We start from the raw sequence: 22736 nt of genomic DNA on the forward strand, positions 1-22736 counted from the left end.
CAGCGCGCTAATGTGCTCGCGTTGATCGATCGTCGCGTCGATCAAGGTAAAAATTGATAAACACCACAGAGCATATGATGCATCACTCGCTACTCCCACACAAGGACGGCTAATTACCTCGGTTTGCAGCAGCGACGATCGTTAAGACCTGCAGTCGGAGAAATTGATACGAAACGATCGCGAAAGCAATTTCGCTCGAGCAGTGGTCATCGAATTGAGAATAAGAACAGGTTTCCTCACGTCCGTAGTACTATACTACCGCGATCGAGATTATAACCAGATGCTATTTTCGTTTTGCCGAGGTAAATAGACTCTTCGGTTCCAACGACCCCGTGCGCGCGCCGACGAGATGAAGAAGACCATCACGGTCAAGGTTTGCGGAGATGAAGCACGGAAGAGCGATAAAAGAAATATGGAGCGCCGAGTGTGTTTACGCTTGGTGTAAGTGCTTGTTTATGCGCACGATCCGGCTCTCTCTCTCTCTATACTGCTTGTTGACTCGATCGGATGGTTTGTTTTAATTGGACATTGCCAGAAATGGAGAGAGGACGTTATGTAGTCTGCGGGAAACTTTTCGCGATGCGATATTCGGATAACTACACGCGAGGAATTCGATTATAAACCCCCGCGAGTCACGAGTGCAACAGCAGCAGTACGAGTAAATAAACAATCCCAAAATTACACCCGCTGCACAGTCGCAACTGCTCAGTTGTTCGAAGTTCGGATCCCCTGTCTCGCGGCTTTGAGAGAGCCTACGCTGCCTTAGCGCAAGGCGGTGGAATTTGCAATTACAATTAATTGGGGCTCTCGAGACAGCTCGAGTGCTCCGAAACTTTGACAATTATTAAGGAATCGCGCTGCTCATACGAATCGGCCCCTTATGCTGATGAGAGCATTGATTGAAATTCCGCAAGCCGGAGAGAGAACGAGAGCCGTAAAAAAGTCGATTACCCGCGGGAGGTATCAAAACACACGCGCGCGTGGGTATATCTTACGGTCATTCTCATCCTTCCCACGCGACACCCGAACCTCCTGCCAGGATTGGATTTCTCGATGCTATAACGTATATAGTCTCGCTCATCCGTCGTCACGGAGTCGGGGCTACAGCGTGTCACACGTACGTGTATGCGATGCTTGCGCAATTCCGGCACGTGCATTCCTCGACGCAGTCATTTCCTGGCGAGTTCGCGGAACGACGGGCCAACTTTAGAAGTCCGCAATTAGAGCCCCTGCGTGCGCTCGCTTACAGCCGAGCGGCTTTTCGGAAATAAGCGGCGCTCGCACGTGGCCGTAGTTTGTTTACGAGTATATAGGGGGACTCTCTGCATTCCTCGCGTATGACGATTACGAGAGCTGATATTGTCGGCCGTCGATTTTTAATCAATCAGAAGCTGGATTTTCCCACTATCTTATCGCGCAGACTGTACCGCATTCCGAGCAGCCATACAACTCGAACACATATCCACGCATCGAAGAGGAAGAGGAGCGCGTCGCCTTTGTAGTCGTTTCACGCGCGGCATTGTCGAAAAAATGCCTATAATTAAACCGTCCATCCACTCACCCCCTCCCAAAAAAAGCAATACACACCCTAGCGCCCAGAGAGACAAGCTGCAGTAGGATATCCTCGATTTTTCGCGTCCCGCTTCCATTCCCGGCCACAATGCAGCGCCGTCGCGCTTTTTTTAAATTCCTCTCTTTCTCTGCAGTCTCTTTCTCCGCCTGGCTGCTCTTTCCCATTTCCCCGCGCGCACGCGCGTTCCGCTAATGGCAGAACAATGCGCGTGCACCTACGCCGCTTTTCCTAAGGCGCATCGCCGGAAATGTGTCACAATATCGCGCAATGGGAGCACGTACATATCTATACGCGGAAGGAGGTCATGATATTTCTCTCGACACCAGCCCCCGTGTGCGCGTCGTGAAATTTTCATGGCGCAGTGTCAGAGCGAGTTTCCATAAGTCGCGGGTAATTCGGCTGATGGAAGTAGCGGCTCGAAAATAAAAATGCATACACGTCTCGCGCGCGCACGTCCGGCGCAGCCAGGCTCGCTCTAACGATGAAATTTCCCGCTAAACGAGATGCTTAGCAGCGAGGAATATTGCGAAAAAATGAACGAGCTTGCCTTATGCAAGCTATATCCCGCGCCACCGATAAATTATACCGCCGCGCACGCAGTTCACTTATGCAACGCTAAATATGCAGCGTCGGGTGCATTTTTCGCGCTGCATATTATGCGTCGCGCTTTAAATTGTAACAGTGCGCGCGCGCAGGACACAAAGGAAATTACACGCCGAGAGCTGATGCGCGTCTCTCTAGCGGACTGTATAATTTCGCGAGTTTCGTCCTACTCCGCCTGTACGACTCTGCGATTATAACTGTTCGGCTAATTTTTTTTCTCTCTGTCTCTCGCAGTACCGTATCCGCGAATTGTTAACAATGTACCCACAGCAGCTGAGAGTATTGGAGATCGACCGAACGGAATTATTATCACGCGACAACCACATGAGAGAAAGTACACGAGGCGATCATAAGCGAATATGGATGTCAATCCGGTGTTGCGGCGGATGACGACTGCGACGATGGTAATACGTGTAATACACTATATCGCGTATGCGGTCGCTATCATCGCGCGCGAGCCGCGGCTTTGGTCACCAATTATGAAACAGACGTGAGCGCGCACACACGCGCACAGGCGTCGATTAAAAGACAATCAGTCCACTTGGCCATCGGGAATTGTTTTAATAATCGCTTGGTTTAATTTAATTCCATAGTACGCCAGGCCTGTAATAAAATTCGCTGTTGTAGTAACTTATTCGGTTCGATTTCTGGTTTTTCGCGTCGCGCACTGGATATATCGCCAACAGGGTTATATCGCTGGCGGTGTCGATTTTCCGTCGCGGAAGTATCACGTGCGAGCACGCGTTTATCGCGCAGTGACTCTGTGACGATCCGCAGTTTACTGCACGCGGGATAGTTTCGCAATCGAAAGACTGCCGCGCGCAAAAAAATCCGATCGGACACGCTGTAATCGAGGTTACAAGTAAAACATCGAGCTTTTGTTTCGGAGTTATCGCGAGCGAGAGATAAATTCGTTGGGGGGTTTAATTGATAGAAATAGCCGATACTCGACGAGAATGGACGTGTGTACAAAGGAGTTGGGTTTTCCGATATTGACGAGCTTCTTTTTTGCGCTACGCATCTATCCTGCTTCGTCATGGTTTTTCGGGTGATCGAAGTTTCGTGTACTCACTGATCGACGTTAAAGGACTAAAGGCGTACTCGTGTAGCTTACCTGAAACAAAAAGGAAAAATATTCGTTAGTCGAATGAAAGAGTGTACAATCAGAATAGTATCTCGTACATTATAACAAGAGACGCTCGACCAATATCTTATCATCTCAATCCCAACAGTGCGAAAAACGTTAATACCCCGCGGCTCGGCTTTAAAGGCTCCTCGAGGCTTGAATCAACCGGTGCATGAATTGCCTCACAATTAGAAGCCGCGCGAAAGAGCTCGCGACGTCGTATATGTGATTCATCCCAGAGTCAACAGAGTGTGAGGAACTTTGATATAATTGGCGATGATTCAGTCGAGAGCTTTCGGATATTTTTCCGGTGGGTTTGTGATTAACTGCGGAGCACGCGGTGTTTGGAAAATATGTTCCTTCGGATTTACGAACGAGTGTATTTTTTGCTGTCGAAGCTGCGGTTAGAATAAGAAACAAATATACGCGGCATCGGGTGTTTACTTTCCAATAAAGCACCAGCGGAAGAGGGCTAATGTATGTAATAATATTTGCCGGCGGCCGAGTGAAAAAGTTTGGCACGGGGCCGCGGCACGCAAGAACAACAATGTATAAATTTTGCACACGTAACACGTTGCCTGTTTTCGTTTTTGCGAGCCTTATTTTTAATTTAATAAAAAATCGGGTGATGCGGTGTATGACGACCCAATAAAAGAGATCCAAGTTTATGGCGCTACCTGAGCGAAATATCCTGACGCCCTACTACGCAATAAAGCCATCAAGCAGTAGGATCGTTCCTGGGGAATTTTTAATTGCAAACGAGTAGAGAAGATGCCGCTCCAGCTTATGCAAAGGAGCGTAGTAACGCCCCGACGGGATTATAATATATAATATAGTTATTTTCCCTGAAGATTGGGGGGTAGTCCTGGCCGTCTAGACGCTCATTCGCCAACGGTTACTGAACATTTTTCTAACGTAGTGTAATTTTTGACCAGAAGTCAAACTGGAGAATCAGAATTACATCACGCTCGATAAATCAACGGCGTACACACACTCCACGGTCATCACCGCATTGATTCTCTTTTATTTATCTTACATTACCCCCGAGCTATAACGCAGTAAATAACCGTATTCCGCGTTTACGTAACGCCGTTACCTCGGCGTAAACACAGAGCGCTGTAGTACCGCGATTTCATTTCCAATAATCCATCTCTCGCATTGATACATTTCCCGCCGTTTCCACTGTTTAATCCCGACAATAATCGCCTCTAAACGCGCAATTCCTAGATTTATTTACGATTCTTCCAGCGGTGGCTATACAGCATACTCCTTTTTCACTTTCGATCGACAACGTCATCGATCAATATTCCCGCGGCGTATACACACAGCCGAGCTTTCACGCTTTCAAAACAGTGGTTCGCAAACGCGAAGACTGCTAATGGCGTGAATTTCGCGATGCCGTGAGGCCTATAAAAATGAGTGTGTGTGTGTGTGTGTATCAATAGTGAAAGCTCCGAACACACGTGAGAAACCGCGCGACTGTATCGATTCTCGGCGAAAGATGACGGAAAACGCGCAGACAATCGCGGTGTATGTCACTCGAGTTTCTCCTTCGCGCAGCACATCCGAGCGATGATAAAACCGTAACGCGCGCACGCGCGTCTCAGGGCGTTGGTCGTTCCGACGCGACTTTTCCTCCCGGTAATATAATCTCTCTTCCTCAGCTGCGGCGCCGCTCCGCTCGAGATCGTTCAACTCTCGCACACGCACAATTGCAATTAACGCGAGCGAGCGAGCGAGTGCTTACGTCGAGCAATTGACGCGTGGGAAGAATCGACTGGAGGAGCGCTAGATCGACGAGACGATATAATGGGAAAGTGAATTCGATGGCTGCAGCGCGCACTTGGGAGTTTCGAGTGAATTTTAGGGAACAATGGGCGCCGAGAGCGCGTCGTGCTATTCTTAACTTTTCCTGCAGCGCTGTATGGACGAGCTTTTTTCCGAGAGAATGGTCAGCGCTGCTCTCTCTTTTTTCGCTCGACTACTGGAGCGTGAAACTGCGACTACCTTTTTTCTTCCCGGGCAGGTCGTGGATCGGTGACGCGGCGATTTAATTATAATTTTTAATTAGCCGTTTCGCCTCCTGCGCTGATATTCGACCGGAATTAACGGGAAATCGCGGCGGGCGTCGGTACACTCGAAATGCTGCGGAAAATTAATTGATGCAACAAATTCATGATGGCTAATTATCGAGAGATGTAACATAGGCTCGTAGACAAATATTGCATAAACATAGAGAGACAAAGCGTATACAGCAGTGTATTATTACAAACCCTGGACGCGCGCGATTACACGCTCGCTTTAGCGAACGAGGAAAATTGAAAAATAACCGCTGCGGAATTTCGCAATTAATCTCGCGGAGAAAAAAATCACAACATTTCATTCCCAATGTGACGTTAATTGGCGCGGCACACAGGCCGCAGAGGGCACAATAAACTTCCTCATTACGCGGCATTAAAATTCAATTTGACCGTAACATTCAATGGAAAGCGAGCCTAATGAACGGCTATCCCGGTCATTTGTTACAGTCAGTCGGCCCGAGCGGCGAGAAGTAGCTCTGTAGTACGAGGCTCATACTGCTGCGCACTCACGAGATGTCAAATTATTTTACGCGTCGCACCCGAGAGCGGCTCTTTTTTTAATGGCGTCGATTAGAGCGTGTATTCGCGGAGCGAATCGATCGCAAATGGCTTTTCCGATAGCGCTGCATGCGAGCACTGCGATAGTATCGCGCAGGAATTTCGCCATTACGCAATGAAGAAACTACACAGAGTAAACAGCTAGAAATGAAATTACCTCGGGGAGTTGTCATTACAGCTTTAGCGACGACGAGACATCATCGTATAATATAAAAGCTGCGCTGGACCTTCGCTGGTCTGCTAGCCACGAAGTAGAACGAGTCTGTGCAGCGGCGCGCGAGAGAAAATCCCACGAGGCGTGGATGCTTTTGCCCGACTGTCGACTATTACCGCGTCGTCGGCTGCGATTCAGACGTCCCCCCCCCCCCTCCTCTCGTCGCTTATCGCACGGGATCAAACACGCTACATAACGCACGCTGATTTTTCGCCCCGCCGTTTGGATTAGCTCGTCGGGAGAGCGCAGTTTTAATTTTACGTCTTATTCGAGATGCGTATCTCTTTTCTTTTGAACAAATTTTCAAATGTAATTTCGAGGAAGTCTGTAGGTACAAAGCGAGGCTCTAATTTCGCCGGTTTTGAGGAATCCAACAAAAAAGCCCCTCCGCTCTGTTTCTGCAGCATCAGTGTATAAAACAATAAAGGAGATACACAAAAGCCACTCCGTCGGATAAGCCCTAACAGCAGCAGCAGCAGCAGCGAAATTCGGCTATTTCGAGAGAAAGAGAGCGCCTGCGCCGCTCTACCTGCGCGAGTCCAATTACAGCAGGTCAAGAACGAGAGAAAAGGAGAGCAAAATCGACCTCAGGGACGAGCGGCACTTGTCTCTGTTTATCGGATCTCGAGGTGCACGTCCTCCCCCGAGCTGAGCTGAATTTTTCGACAGTCGAACTCCCGCGCGTTTAAATTCTGTGCGGAAAATCGCGCACGTTTCATCATCGCTCGTAAACGAGCTGTGTTCTGCGTCTCTTGATTCGCCGCAGATGTTGCAGCAGAGGAAGAGAAGAAGAAGAAGAAGAAGTTGCGATGGCAGTCGTCGCAATCGATAACCTTGGGGTAAGCAGAAGCCGGCCGGCGGCGGCAGCAGCGACTCTACCTGCGCGTCGCCTCTGCTCTACCTTCGAGAAATTCTTACTGCAGCCTCTCCTTTGTTCTCCTACTCGTTTTATTGCGAAAGGGCGCAAGAGATCGCCGGGAAATTCCACAGCCGGATAAAATTAGCCCGGAGCGCAGTGCGCTGATGCTCTGCGCTATCTTCGTTTTTCGGATAGAATATTTCGCGAAATTCCGTTCTGTGCTTTGAAAAAATTCAATCTCGAACACTTTTCAATTTTCTCTAATTACAACGCTTCTCCGATCGCACCTATGATAAACCTCGATTTATTTGTTGGCGCTCTCGCGAGGAAAAACGCGCGCCAAAGGACCTCCGCAGGGCACGCGTAGGCGGAACTGAAAAATGAGAGCAGAGCCGCGTAAACGGGAATATAATAACGCACATATACATACAATGACGCGAGTAAGAGAGAGAAAGCGAGAGCGGCTGACTTTCAATTAGTCCTTTCAGCTTATTGTCATTCCAACGAGATTAGCAGCAATAAAACGGGCGAGAGAAGCCGCTCTTCGAATAAACGTTGCGACTGATAAAGACTTGGTCCATTGTTTTAAGAGCCGCGGGAATTATAAATGAAAGGAGGATATAAATGCGGAAGTGGCGCAGAGAGCGAGAGAGAGAGAGAGAGAGAGAGAAGATTACGGCGCCGCTAGCACTTCGGTATCAGGAGTTGCGAAATTTTTAATGTACAGAGGATTTTACAATAACATTTTTTATTACTTTTTATACAGCTTACGTTATTATTGGAATTATTTTCAGTCAATGTTAATACAATAGAAAAACACTTATTTATCGTAGAAAATTCTTATTTATGTATATATCATTATTACAAAATTACAATTACAAATATACATATAAACAGATGATAGCGCGGCAAGTCTTAGCGTTTAAATGCCGTCTAGCTGGCGATGGCCGCTTTGACTAATCATCGCTCTTGGCAGGCGTCAAATTCGACTTACAGTTTTCTAGTACCAGACTGTGAGTTGCTTGAGTTTACAATAGACTGTGGTTGTCCATGTTGGGTCTCACTATCTTCAACTTTACGTTTCTTATTATTACTGTTCATGCTTTCATCTGAACTTCTCTTCTTTTCATTTTGCTCAGAACTGCTCGATGTTTTTCTTTCTCTTTTGATCTGGTTCGCAGGAATATAATTTGACAAATCCTTTTTTCTTACGTATTTAGCTTCTAGAGACATGCCACTTTTAAAAAAAATTAATTTTTTCCGTTTGTCTCTGAGTTCTTTCAACAAATGATTTGATTTCGGGAGTCAAATCAATATTTAGTTTTTCGGCTTTTTTGAATGTCAAGCCTATGAACCACATACAAACGTGTTTGTCTGCTTCGGGTTGTATCATCATCATCATCATCATCAGTTTCTCCCGCGTTCATTCACCTCTTTGCTACTCGCGCGTTCGAATTGGCGGCGATTAAAAAGTTGTCGCGTGCGTGTCCTAATTACGGATCGTCCTGGACCGCACAACTGAAACCCGTGCAGAAAAAGAGTCTCGAGAGAGTTGCATAAAATGCTGTGTCCATTGTCATGGCGTTTCCATTGTCGCCGACACAGTTTCTACCGCGGTCTCCATCGCTTTGATCCAGTTCTCGCGTACAGAATATACACACTCGCGCTTTTTTTCAAGGCGATTTACGCGCGCGCGCGCGGAGAGAGAGAGAGAGAGAGAGAGAGAGAGAGAGAGACGAGGGGATGATTATGGAATAACCAAGTCGGAAAATTGAATTTTCAGTATCGTCGAAGCGAGAGAATTTCACTGCAAGCGCATAGCTCTCGTTGTGTTTGCGATTACGCTTAGACGCGCTGGCGCGGCTGTTTGCTTTTAATCTGCCTTTTTCCTCCGTCGGTGAGCTCCTGCTTTTTTATTCGAATTTTAAATATTGGATTCCTGAAATGAAACGCGCACTGCTCTTTTTTTACAATACGCGAATTGTCACTATTTTTAGGATGAATGTTCCATTTTTTTTCTGTTCGCCGAGCTCTACTTGAGTTAAGTTTTTTAAACGACGAACAAGAAGAAAAAAAGCTGTACCCCTTTGTGCTCTACTAGTGTATGAAAAAGATCGAGATTTACGCAGCGCATAAAAGCTCAAACTTCTTTCGCGGCGGCGTATCTCTCCGTCAAGTTGATAAAAAAAGCAGAGGCGTAAAAAAGCCAAAGTTGCGAAGCCTGGAAAACTTTTATCTGCCTTTTATCTTCCACGCGCGGAACGCTAAAATATTTAACGGAGAATTAAAATACTAATTTAATTTTATCATAGTTCTCGGACATCGCGACTCCTGAAACAACTTCGCTCGCTCAAACAGCGGCTGTTCCAGACGCTACAGACAGACACACACACACATGTACACGTAGCACCTGCTCCAGTCAGCGGCTATGTACGTATGCACAGACCGGCTGTCATATACCTACGCAACGGTTCTCCGGTACACAGAAGCATAAGGGCTGCATGGAAAATTACGGGTGAACTGCATACTCGGACTACTCCGATCGATAGGGGCGGCGCACCGAATTCCCGGCGGCGTGCAGCTCCCACAAAGTGCCTCTCTGTCTCTGCGCGCTCAGCTTGAGCGGGGAAAAGCCTCTCTCTGCGTTGCGCGTGTATACTTTTTTTCGAGAAAATGTGCGGCTTTACGGGAGCAGTGCCAGGACGACTCTCCCCGAGGTGGATATCGGCTGCTCCTTGGGATATGAAAACGTTTTTCATTCGCGCACGCCGATTTTTTTCAGTAGCAGGCTCGATATTGATTTCTCCCGAGTCGCTTTCGAGAGAAATGTACGCGAAGATAAAAGTTATTCCCAGCTCTATACGGGAGAGAACGAACGAAGTTTATGTCTTTTGCTTGATTAATTGAAATTCGAGGCATATCTTTCGAGTGATAAAATGCTCGTAGTCGTTGTTGAGGACACGTGCTGTATGATTAACTCGCAATTTGAATACCTGCAATGTTTAGCATTCTCGTGCCTTTGTAAGGGCACGCAGCTGTAATTTTAATACATTCATGCGAGAAAATTCTTGCAAAGGTGCACTTATACCTTGAATTTTTCCACCTTTTATCGCGCAGTTTCATAAAGCGTTATAAACAAATTCTTCCGATCATCCAATAACATAATAAAATAACAAGCAATAAAGCCGTGTTTACAAGCGAGCGAGTTCGAAAAACCCGGGGGGAAAACACAGCCTTCGCATTCCTCGAGGCGCACGTGGCGCCGCCGATGATGACGAAATAGTCGCTCACGCACATGCATGTAGAGGGACCTACAGGTACATGTATCGCCGTAAATCATCCTTTGTCGAGGGCATTTATCGATTCGCACCTTTTTTCATTGTTCGCGGCGTTCAGGCTTCTACTCTTCGCGCCTTAGTACTAGTGTGTATAGGTATATAATACGTGTGCCCCGGAATTTCGAAAGTGTATAGTGTCATTGCCCGAGTGTGTACGTACGGTTGTTATATGGAGCGATAGTACGGCTGCTTATTTGCATTTTAGCGGTGGGAGGTGAATGGGATCGTTCGCTCGCCGAGTCAATATGGAAATCAGGTGATAACGATGGATACGTACGATTTATATGCACTGAAGGTAAACAAACAATGGGGGATTTTTCAAGGAGCTGTGGAACGTGATTTACGCTTTCGGGATTTCTGGAAAACCGATTTTCGATTTTGTAAAAACGATCAGCAGCGAATCTTGTCACTCTGGTGACGTGTTGAAGTACACCTAGCGGAGTGACATTAAAAAATAACGAGGTTAGGTTTCCACACGCGAGCTGCCTTTTTATAGCGGAGCGAAAAAATTGTATGGATCCGCATATCTATCTCCCTCTCTCTTGGCTAGGTATGCAAATTGCGCGCTCTCCGCGCTCGTCGGCGCAAACTAAAGCGCGTTTGTTGCAAAACGCATGCATAATCGGTACACTTTAGAACTTTTCCACAAATTTATAATTAAGCGACCTACATGCGACCTTTCAGCGGCACACACGCACGAAATTGTCTAATTAAATCAACGGAAAGTCCACTGTGTGGAACAAGATGCTTGGGTGTATTTTCAGAGCACGAAACCATGATTCACCATTTTCATCGAACGACAGCCAAAACAGGTTATTTTTCGAGACAGAGAGAACCTTGAGAAGGTAATGATCCGCCGACCGGTCGAAGCTAGAAATCCCCGAGCGGTCAAGGCCCCGACTCGAACGCACACCTTCTTCTATTTTTTTACCTTCGCCGGCTCGGGGTAACCTCTTCCTTTGGGCGATGTTCCGACCTATAGGCGCGCAGGTGACACAGAAAAGAACCGCGAAATGAAGGGATGAAATTTCCATGAGCGTCGAGCTCCGTGGCTTTGTGCGAACTCGTTTTTCCTGCAGCTACTGGTCGAGGAGCGGAAAAATTCGCGAGCCACTTGAGAAAGAGCTTGTGTGTGTGCACAGCGTCACTGCAGCAGTGTAAACAAACCGCGAGCTCGGCTCTGCTGGAGACCATTTAACGTTAGGGCCAATTTAAATTAAAAGTTAAGTGCCGCCGGGAGAGAGGCGGGTGGGGGGACAATTTTTTGGTCGTATCGAAAAGGGGCCTAATTTTCGGCAAACTCGCGCGGACGGAGTATAATACGTTGAAAAGGATTCCTTCGAGATCATGCGCGCAGAAGAGAAAGAAGCATCGGAACAAAAAGAAGGCAAAGAGTGAAAAAAAGCGAGCGAGAATCTTTTACATTCTCCCGAGGGAAATAACCTGGAATACGGAAGGAAAGTTCGCCTCGCCTCACGAAAGTAATAAGCAAATACTTTCTTCTACGCGCAGCTCTCTCGCTCTGCACAGCGCACGAAAAATCGCATTGATATACAGGCGCAAGCTGGCCCTTTTTGATGCGAAACGAATTAAAAAACGCATTTTTTTATCAGCAGCTTTAATTAAAATTCCCTCGATGCCAGCTTCGCTCTTTCACTATTTTAATGTTTACTCCGCGCGTAAACAGCGTAAATAAACGCTGTAAAATGTGTTTAATCTATTTTCTCTCTCCGACGTGCGTATTTGCACGGCACGGGTATATATAAATATTGGCGAATCAATATTTAACCGCGGCGAGCGTTTTTTATTGTCGCCGGTGATCGTGTATACACGATTGCGTGACGCTTTTACGGCCGATTAAAAAATTAGGTGCCTGTGACGAAACTAATAGGTACTCGTATAAGTCACGCACACGCGGGACACTTTTGGCTATACGGAGAGAGATCGGCCCTCGGCGACAATCGATCACACGCATGCAAATGACAAAAGGGGCGAATCCCAGGCGTGAAACTGAACAAGATCGAGGGGGAGAAAAAGATCCCCCGAAAAAACACTGAATTAATAAAGGCGATAAGCCGGACATCCCGTCGTGTCTCCAGCAGTAGCCGATTTGCTTCCTTTTCTTTCACTCCTCCAGCTAGAGAAGAAGCGCAGCAGGACGGCAGCGATTCTCGCGCGAGGGGAAGATTAATCGAGAGACACCACCGCCGAGCAGTTCGCATACACGTAGCTATATGGAGAACCTGCTTTTCTCTGCTTTCATTTTTCATTCTCTGGTTTTCCAGTTTTGAAATTGCACTTTTTCTTCTCCCACGTTAATTCCACGCGGACGTACTATATACGGAACGGAATTTTAATTTGAAATCTCTTTGGCAACACCGCCGCGGTAATGCCATTTTGATGATACGGGGATAATTCATATAAATACACTCGCACTGTCGCAAGAAATATTCGCGCAGTCACGACAACTTCCGCGAGCCGAGAAACGAGAGCTAAAAAAAGGGACCGGCAGTCGAACACGTCACAGCGCAATCACAACACTGCAGCAGAGCTAGCGTAATATGCATCGAGATCGAGCGGCGGCGTAATCGCTCTCTTCCCCTCCGACATTCCCTTCCTCGTTTTCCGCGTGTATTTTCCTCTCTCTCTCTCTCTCTCTCTCTCTCATCTCGCGTATCCGTTCCTCTCTTTTTCGCCACACCCTTCGCCGCCGCTCGCATTGAAACTCTCTCGCGGATCGCGGCTGCGCTGCCGCTAGCTTCTCAATGAATGATTTCCGCGCGCTGTTGCCGCGTACACCATGTAACGCAGTGTCTTGCTCTGCAGTGGGAGATATAATACACGTTTGTTCGCATGACGCGGTCTATCGGCTCGGAATCGATTTAACTCGCTCGTAGCGAGTTTGTAATTTAGTTCGTTGCGGGTGACGTTGTTGTGCGACATGCGCGGGATGATTAAAAATTTCGAGAGCATCGAAATTTAACGTCGTACACGCGTGGCACCTCTGCGCGCTGATTTACGCAAGCACGTCGGGTACGCGTAAATTGTGTGAGCGCGCGGGTATGGAAATTCATTAAATTCTGATGCGAATTATTAATTGGAAAATCGCTAGTAGTAGTAGGTTCCGCTGCTGCGTTATTTACCAAGTTGAATTTGGTTCGCAGAGCGAGATGGACGTTTTTGATTTATTTAATGTCGCCTCTACCCCGCGCTTTTCAACGAGGAATCAAGTGGAGAGTGTAATTGCTGCTCTTTCTCTCTCTTTCTCTCGAATATCCCGCCCTACTTTGAGCCCCCGTTTATTAAAAGTCAAATTGAAAGTTCTAGCCGGGATATATCTATCAATCCTCAACCTACGACCCGCTACGACGACGAGAAGCAATAATAACATCCACTCGAGCAATTACTCCATGAACTCGTTCTTCGGAGAGCCACGTGCCCCCTATATACAGCCACATAACGAGTCTCTCTGCTGCTGCAGCAGCACAACAACAACAACAACAACAACAACAACAACCTAATATAGCCTGCCGAGAGAAAGAAGGCAAAAAAAGCTGCAGCGAGACTGGCATTGTTCTCTCGCCAGCTCTTTCTCTCCTCACAGCCTATATCCAGAAGAGACGGCTTTTCCTGCCTACGTAGAAAACATTACGTAGGATTAGAGACTATAGAGAAATTCCATCGAGCGACCTTCTTGATGCGCTCGCGCGAGAGGTGAAGGGAAGGAGCGTCCGAATAGAAGAAGAAGAAGCCTCTCTCGGCGGTGAGCGTTACGTCAAGCACGCGGAAAAAATACTGCAATTATGTATCGACCGGCGGAATTTTAATGGCGATAAACAGTCGCGCGCGATGCTGTCGAAAGGAGTAAATCAAGCGCGTGCTACATACTTAATCTCGCGATAGTGGGATGAGGTGAAATATTTCCGATATTTACGGCGCTCAATCGTATGGAAAAACGCGAAAACGGGTTTTCTCTGTATACGTTCGCTTGATTCTATGAACTGTTACGGCTAATCGAGAGAAATAAGCAGGTTTACTACTACGCGAGCCGAGTAGTGGAATTAATCAAGCGATATACGTGCGGTAATCGCGCTCCCGTCTGCTATGTAGAATAAGAAAGTCAAAAGAGCTCTGTGTGCATGCATCATCCTTTGAATCTCTCGCGCGAGAGGTCGACTCTTCCATCTGTTTTCTTTTCAATTCGTATTAGCTCTACGCGAAATCAACGAGCAATTTCGCGGCTGACCTTCGCTTCAATTATCAATTATTCCAGATCCACTAACCCAAACAGCTGCGTTTGATCAAGATAACGACCGCATCCGCCATGCTGTCACCACGAAATTTAATGATCTTAAGAAAAAAGAAGAAGCGAGTAATACTCAGTCTGTAGACACATACACACACAGCACAGAGCAGCGGCAGCTGCACAGGCTCGGACTCGATTGATCAACGCTGCAGAGTCACGCCGCTCGCGCGCGGGCGATTGGCAACGTCGCAGAGAGCTCTGCGGCGGTGTTGCACAAAATTCATAGCGGCGATCAAAGTATCGCGAATTTTTCCGGCCTCTGATTTATCGGCGTAATTACTCCAGAACGGAAGCTTCGTTATCAATTGCCCAGCCCTCTCTCTTGACGCTACGAACGGACTTTAATAATAGCCGCCGAGCGAGAAACGAAACCTTAACGAAGCTCGGTGCGCATGCTTTGCATGACTATGCCGCGCTAATGAAGGGCTGTGTGCGCGTGTGTGTGTGTGTAGAACGTTATGTATACGTAGGAACGACGATATTTTCCAGAGCGCGATGTGTCTCAATACTTTAGGAGCGCCGGAGCCGCTATGCCTTTGATTGTACCCTTGATTGGAAAGGCTCGGCTATTTAGATTCCTATATTCAGCTCCGCGCGCTCTGACATCGTTGCATTGGAGGAGTTGGCTGGTAAATCTGTGAGTTTAAGGGCTGATTAATACGATCCGTCAAAACAATTGGCTGTGATCTAAAATTTTTTGGGTGAGAAAACTCGTCGGCATTTCAAAAGTTAAGTCACCTTAAGGCAATTTTTAAAGCTTCTTCTCACAGAGGATCTTATCAAAATAAGCTCATTAACCGTCTTCTCAGTCGAGACTTTTACGGGGCTTCTCCCTCATTATCAATTTTCCTCAAACCATTCTCTAAATCTCACAGAGCTGAGCTCGTCGCAAAAAAACCTCAACGGAAAAGAAAGCCCATCCGTCTACTTTCGGCTGCAAAAACGTTGCATTCCACGCTGTGCGCATAGTGTGCCGCTGCGAGCGATGCAATGTTTGAGCGCGCACGCGTCTCTGTTTACTCTCTCGTACGCCAACTGCAGGCGGCGAGTTCCTTGACTCCGAATCGAAGGCGGCGAAAGGGGCCGACGACGCGCGAGGGAATCCCCGAGACGCGACGCGCTGTACGCTGTAAAGGCGAAAGTGTATTACGCCGAGGCTGATGATGCGACTGGTTTTTGCACACACGTGCTTGGAAATCGGAGAGATTTCAGCTTTCCAGAGCGAGGAATCATTTGGAGATATGCAAATATCCGTATTGCACTTTTTGCTCCTACGCCCGATTTAGTCAATAAACTCGAGCTGCAAAAAGAAAGGAAAGCCGCTGCAGGCTACTGCACGCGGAAACAGGTGCTGCGGAGTTTCATCCTCCTCCGAGAGCAAAAGAAAAGACGAGGCGTGACTACCACTCGGCCGCGCGGCTACCGTATACGATCGACGTTCACGGTCTTGCGCCTCCGTAACTGCTGCTGTATATACCCAACTCGATGGGGGCAAGGATAAAAACGTAAGTTCTGCGCCGCACGTACACATAGCGGGATGAATAGGAATATCGCATTCTTCGATGATTACACGCTTCTCCAAGCTGTATTTACGCCGCGTGCGCGCGCGCCGTGCTTTTCTTTCCCCCTCGATTTTCTGAGACCGACTAATGAGCCAATGGGAGATGTTAAACCTTAGACTAATTATCGAGCAAAGTCGCTCATTGGAGTTGGTAACTTGGGAGTCTTATCGATGAAGTATGTATGGCAGAGCCGAGTTTTTCTCGAGCCTCATAATGGACTTTAGCCTATTGAAATTCAGGAACTTACCTATAACAACGGTGCTGGCGGCGACCTCCTTAGCAGCGGCGGCGGCTGCGGCGGGTCCATGCGCCAGGAAGTCGCTGAGCGACAGCGACGAGGCGATGATCTGGCGCTTCTCCTCGAAGTTCAGGTAGTCCAGACTGTTGCTCCGTTGAGGGCCAGCCGCGACGATCGTCACCGTCTTGCTCTGGTGGTGGTGATGGTGATGGTGGTACTGTCGCAGCTGATTGTTCTGCTCGCTCTCCTCGGCCTTCTCGTTGCTGGACTCGCTCGGCACGAGGTAGACGCCGCTCACGCGTATCGACATGGTCCTGCCTCGCTGTGGCTGCCCCGACGTAGGCTCTATCAGGTGCGCTTCTTCTTCCTCCTGCGCTTCTGTCTCTCGATGGGCGGGAGTCTATTTGTCGTGGCAGTCGGCAGCATTCCGCGAGGCTGTCATTGCACTCGACTCGTCTCGGGTAGAAGCGTCGATTGCCGGCACGTCATTTCGCCAAGCGGCGGCTTCCGGGATCAGCGCCGGAAGCTCCTGTCCACGGGGACTCGGCGCATCTTGCGCGCGCGCGCGCGCCACTTCCTGCACGCACGAGCTGCTCTCTGCCTCTGATGCTACAACACTGCTGCGCACACACACGGACGTTATAACGAGGTAAGTTTGGCGACTGGACCGAGAGGCTGCCGCCGTTGCGTGGGAAATTCGTATCGACGATGCTTTCGATTATTATAATATAATCGCGTCGTCCCCCAAGCTTCACGTCTCTCGAGTGTACTTCATCGGCACGAAGGCTCACTCGCGGGACGTGTAATGACGCCCGCGAATTTTAATTGGACGCAGGGGCGAGAAATAATTGCTTTCTCGGTGCCCCCCCCCCCCCCATGCAAATGTTAATTTTTTCCCCAGACTGAGAGAGATTTATTAAAATCCGAAGGGAGGATCCTCTCTCGTTCTGCCGTACGCGCGAATCGAATATCGGTTTTCCGTAAAATGAATTTTTCGAAGAGCCGGTATAGACCACAGCGGGATTTCTCCCGGAATAAGCGCCCGTGTAATTCAATCGAAACGAAAAACGCCGTCGTTCTTACTCCCCCGAGGGCATGTGGATACCGCGCGCAGGAATATAAATTTACCGCTCGCGTTTTAGTGTCTCTTAATCCGACCGGAAGTCGTCGGAAATCTCTCTCGGGGAGATATAAACAAGCAGCGAGTATTACTCAATAATCTAATTATCGAGCGGCAATATAAGAGAAAACTCGCTCTATATCCTCCTCGCCGGCTGCATCAGAGAAAGTAACTCGGATTTACGTAAAATGCATCCACATGCCTCATAACTTTCGAGCCCAATCATCGGATCGATCCGCGGCAGTAATAACGCGTAACCGCGGCTCCGTAATCAAACCACACACGGCGCGCTGCGGAGATGAATGAACCCACTGGGCGTCGCTTTCTAACGCTTTATATGCTAACGAAAAAAGGAGGAGAGAAACAAAAGCCGATTATAAATATTAATACTCGTGAGTCACGTAGGTGCGTCTCTGTTAGGGCTTCGGCCGAGAGTCAGCGACTCTTCTTCTGACGAGTGAATTGCAGCGAGAAGAGGAAGAAAATGAAAAATCGAGAGGCGCCGCCGCGCTCCGAATATCTCGGCGTGGGCGCGATTAGATAAGGATCGAAAACAGTGAGCCGACGAGCACCGTTACACCGGTTTCTTTCTTTCTCGGCGCGAACGGTGCTTTCGTTACACGCTATGCACGTGCGAGTCGTCGCTGCTCTGCGCGGGTTTTACGATCGATTTTCGCGGGGGTGGCTGTACGCGCGGCGACGACGACTGCGAGTGTTTATTTATGCATGTGCGGGGATATAGAGTCCGACGCTGTCTCTTGGCCGCGGCTATTTTCGTCGCGCTCGAGTCGCTTCACCTTAGCGACGAGAGCCGAGTTCACATCCAAAAAATTTTTCGAGCCGGTAATCGCACATAACCTAAAACTCGATGGATTCCCGGTAACAACAACGGCGGCAGCCAGTCGGTAATCGCCCGCTGATGCTCCTCCCCTTATAGTGAGGTGTCTGTCTCTCTCCACACACACACACACACACGCACAGAAACGATATTCTCTCTCTCTCTCTCTCTCTCTCTCTCTGACTCAGGTATTTTCCTGTTTACGTACAACAGGGAGACTGTCGCCTCTTCTCTCCTCCGGCGACACCTGTGGCAAGAAAACGAGCGAGAGACGCCTGCCAGGTACACAATGGCCCTCACGGAAGGCACGTCCACTCCGCCCTCTCTCGCATCTCGGACCTTCTCGCTATTACGGCCGATAGCTTCTTGACTTTATAACGTAAGTATTGAAAAACCGAGCTTAGCGCGACTCCGATATCTAATCGTCGAAACGCCTGCAAATCGTTCGACTAGAATAAAAACTCGAGCGCGCAGTGTATCATCGCGGATACGCGTCGCATTCGGAGCGAGTCGTTCCGTGGCCGCGAGAGAGTTGTAAGAATACATCCATTTTTCGACGAAAAAAAAAAAATTAACACGCACGCATAGTCGCTCCCGGCAGCGACAGCAGCTGCATATCCCGGGTAGTGTATCACACGGCGTGTGTACAACAAGCAACGACGAGTGGGCGAGGTGTGCGCACGCCCGGAGACGCGCCGGCGTCGTCGTATAATACTCTCCGCACAACACACAGCGGCTGCGGCAGCGAATATTTCGGAGCGAGGCTGGCACAGGCCGTTGCACTTGTTACTTGGGGGCGAGGGAGAGCCAGCAGCAGCCGTCCCGATTAAATCAGCCGCTGCTGCTGCTGCTGCTGCTGCTGGGCAGAGCCGAGAGAGACAGACGTAGGCGGGGAGAGAGCAGCAGACGGAGCCAGACGGAGAGAAAAACACTTACACTGCGAGAGGGCACACACTCATAGACCGTACAGTGGTGCTGCTATAGTGGTCGTATTAATATCGAAGCTTCTTCTGCTCACTGTATGACCACCGTAATCATCATTATCATTATTATTATTTGTACACACACACACACACACACACAGAAAGAGGCACTGCCGGCACAGGTGTATTTCACGCGCGCACGACGACGCTGAACGACGACTGCTGCACAGACACGGCGAGAGAAACTGCTGACCGACCGAGCGAGCGTTGGCTGCTGCACCGCTCTATCCGCAGATTCTCGTTACTACGGCTCGTTCTTTACACACCACATCTCTCCTCTCGCTCAGTCATCAGCGGAGATGTGCGCGGAACTCGAGTTGGCGGGCCCCGCGTCCCTTCAAACGCACACTACGCTCACTGCACGCGTCGACGAAGGGACAGCTGTCCCGGCGAGAGACGCCGATAAAAACAGCCGCGAGTATGGCAACAACAAACAATAACAACGGACAGACGGACAGACAGCGAGAGAACGCGAGGGAGACGCACGCAGGCGATCGCGGCGAGGCACTACTACTACGGCACACACGGAGCCTAGACGGCGGCGGCGGCGGCGACCGCCATGCGCGATGCCAGCGCCGAACCTCGGCGCCCGCCAGAAACCACCGGCCCTCTCTTTTCTTCGACAACGCCGCCGCCGGTTTCTCCGCGACGCCGTCTCTCTCTCTCTCTCTCTCTCTCTCTCTCTCACTCGCTCGGTCGTGTACACGCGAGCGGGGGAGAGACGGAGAGACAGAAAGAGAGAGAGAGAGAGAGATAGAGAGAGGATGAATGGAACGCTGGTGGGGGCTGTACACGACGAACCTGCGATGCGCGGTGAGTAATGAAGACGGTGAGCGCGAGTGTGTGTGTGTGTGTACGTGTGTGGATACGATGAAACGCAATTCGAGGAGGCGGGAAGGGGGACATTAAGTTTGTCCGAGGAAGAAGACGAATAATACATGCGGCGCACGGCCAATGCGGAGTGAATGAACGCTCGAGAGAGTGTCGCGCGCACGCGAGGGTCGGAAAAGCGCGAGACAAAGGGAGAGCGCGCTTATGGATCGGCGGAGGAGAGGCACAGGTCAAATAGCCGGGGGAAACTTTTCGATCGGCACTGATTCCGAGTCGTAAAAGTATGATCCCACGGCGCCTTATATACTTACAGATCCGGAAAACTCCGAGAGTGAATATACAATAGAGAGGCTCGAGAGGCCCGAGGAGCTGCAGGAGAGAGAAAAACAGGTAGGGAGATGGTAATGAGCGGACGGACTACCTGAAATTCTTCGCTCCGCGCTGCATTATTTTCGAATCGATGTTTTCCAGCCGCTCGATCAGCTTTTTGCGAGGATCGCGCGGCCTGCCGACCTCTGCACGCGAGATTCGTGACGTATAACTGCTCATCCTTCGAGCCGCTCGATCATACGATTGATTGCTTTTTATTTTCCAGCCAGTCGATATGCCAGCGGGTAATTTTCCATCGACGCGAGGGGGATAACGATAGACTCGAGCTCCGGTCTAATCACTCGTTTTGCGCCTGATTAGGTAAGCCGGTGTCGTGCTGCATGCTCGCGGAATCAAAGCGCGTTTCGAGTGGATTCTAAGCGCTTCCGCGTGCGAGCCGCGCGCATTATGCGCATTGTCGGTCGTCTCGTGTGTGCATCGATGTTTACACGCGAACACACGATGCTATTTTCATCCTCAATGACGCAGCTCTATTTTGTCCGATCATTATTCGCCGAACTGCAGCGCGGGCTCAAATAATCCCAATTTCGCCGGATTTCGTCATGATACGGGCGTAAACAAGCGGATATGTGAATGAAGTGTATGTAATGAGAGGCGACGATGAAATCATCCGACGAAATCGAATGAAACGTCACTTTGTCGCATGTGACAATTTTTTTCCCTTTTCACAGTCGAGACACTGCACGAAGGAGGTATCCAGCCGCGCAAACTAACAACGCGCAAGCGATGCTGCTCAGCGTATACATCATACCGCTAATGTCTAGACTTTGCTAATTTAAACCGACTGACTCCTCGCGGGAGAGCAGATCTTTCGTCGGAGGAGTGTAGTCTAGTCGTTGTCAAAACAAGCGAGATCCGCGCGATATGCTAATGCGCGCGGGGAGAGTTTCGTTTTTGCCGTAAGTTATATAGAAGGATATTACAAAACTATTGTTCGTCACTCGGAAAGTTGGAGGATTAGACTCCGTGATGTGCGTATAATCTTGGGCACTCGTGTAGCCGGTCAAAACGATGATCAAGCTTATACAGGAGGCAGTGACTTGACGCTGGAGCGGAGGGACAGAGCCAAGCGCCTCCGGGAGGATAATGTTAGACAAAGATAATCCGCTGCTGTAGACGGGGTATTAGAGACGATATACGAAAATAAAATCTCGACGACGGGAACAAGCTGCTGCTGGAGTCACGTCGGAAAAATCGCTCTTATGGAGGATAGGTGTACCTTTTTACGTGTGATAGCCCTTATACACTCCTCGAACGGCGCGAGTTTATCCACTCGAACAAATTCGCGTTCTTATCGCTTTGTGTAACACGAAATTCGCGTAATAACAAAGTGGGCAGGAAAAAATCGGCGCGCTTGAATTTCAAGAAGACTAACGAGCCGTCACTAGAGGGAGAAAGGATTTGCGAATTTCAAAGGAGCTCCATACGTATACACGCCACGGAGCTGCCCTTTATATAATAAACCAACCTGAATTTCCCGAGCTTCGTAATTAAGCCCATTAAACGCGAATATAATTACGCTGTAAATATATGCGGGCGCCTCTGTCCGAGTTTTCCTGGCAACGTGTACGTACGAAACCGTATGAAGCAATTACGAGTAGCGCGCGGTCATATGAGCGAGATGATGCGATTGTCAAAGTTTCTTTCTCGCCGTATCAAACGCAGAAAAATGATTTACCAGTATTTATTATGGTTGAACGAGACGCCTCTCGAGCGAGTACTTCAATTGTTCGAGGATAATTATAGGAGCAACGAAAATAAAGCCGTTACCAACGCGCGGCACTTGGGAGTCGGTAAAACAGAGACCTGTCGTTCCTTTCATCTCTCCGAGAGAAATCCCCTCGAGAGAATAATGCGCTATACGCTGCGTGTGTATGCGAGTCTCTGAATATGTTATAAGCAATGTCAAGAGTTACGAGTACACTGCTTTCATAATTCAGCGTTACTCTATTTAATCATATGTTTCACTTGAGAACGCTTGGTTTATTGTTTATTTACTGGGAATAGATTATTCATAATAAATGGGACAAATTAAATGCAGAAAATTTGGCAGCGTTTCAATTAATACTGCATCATCGCCGTTGCTTCGATAAATTTCCACAACGTTCGTGAGACT

At 48.8% G+C, this 22736-nt stretch overlaps 1 protein-coding gene across 20 annotated transcripts in view; it reads right to left on the reverse strand.

The window, feature by feature from the left end:
- Positions 1 to 22736, reverse strand: part of LOC100115228 (phosphatase and actin regulator 4B) — a 154083-nt gene that overhangs the window by 100309 nt on the left and 31038 nt on the right. For 9 of the 20 annotated variants that reach the window (XM_032597466.1, XM_031923254.2, XM_032597464.1 and 6 more), the window contains exons 1-2: positions 19353 to 19959; positions 16468 to 17075 (exon numbers count right to left, since the gene is read on the reverse strand). The exons of 8 other annotated variants lie outside the window; for them this stretch is intronic. In XM_032597466.1, the coding sequence (XP_032453357.1) occupies positions 16468 to 16768 (301 nt within the window). In that variant the 5' untranslated portion in view covers positions 16769 to 17075; positions 19353 to 19959. Of the gene's footprint in view, positions 1 to 3248; positions 3291 to 16467; positions 17079 to 19352; positions 19960 to 22736 lie in introns of those variants that run through there. 3 more of the 20 variants (XM_016981760.3, XM_032597465.1, XM_031923253.2) reach the window with 3 other exon arrangements.

The sequence above is a fragment of the Nasonia vitripennis genome, chromosome 2, assembly GCF_009193385.2.
Source record: "Nasonia vitripennis strain AsymCx chromosome 2, Nvit_psr_1.1, whole genome shotgun sequence".
NCBI classification, from domain to species: Eukaryota; Metazoa; Arthropoda; class Insecta; order Hymenoptera; family Pteromalidae; genus Nasonia; species Nasonia vitripennis.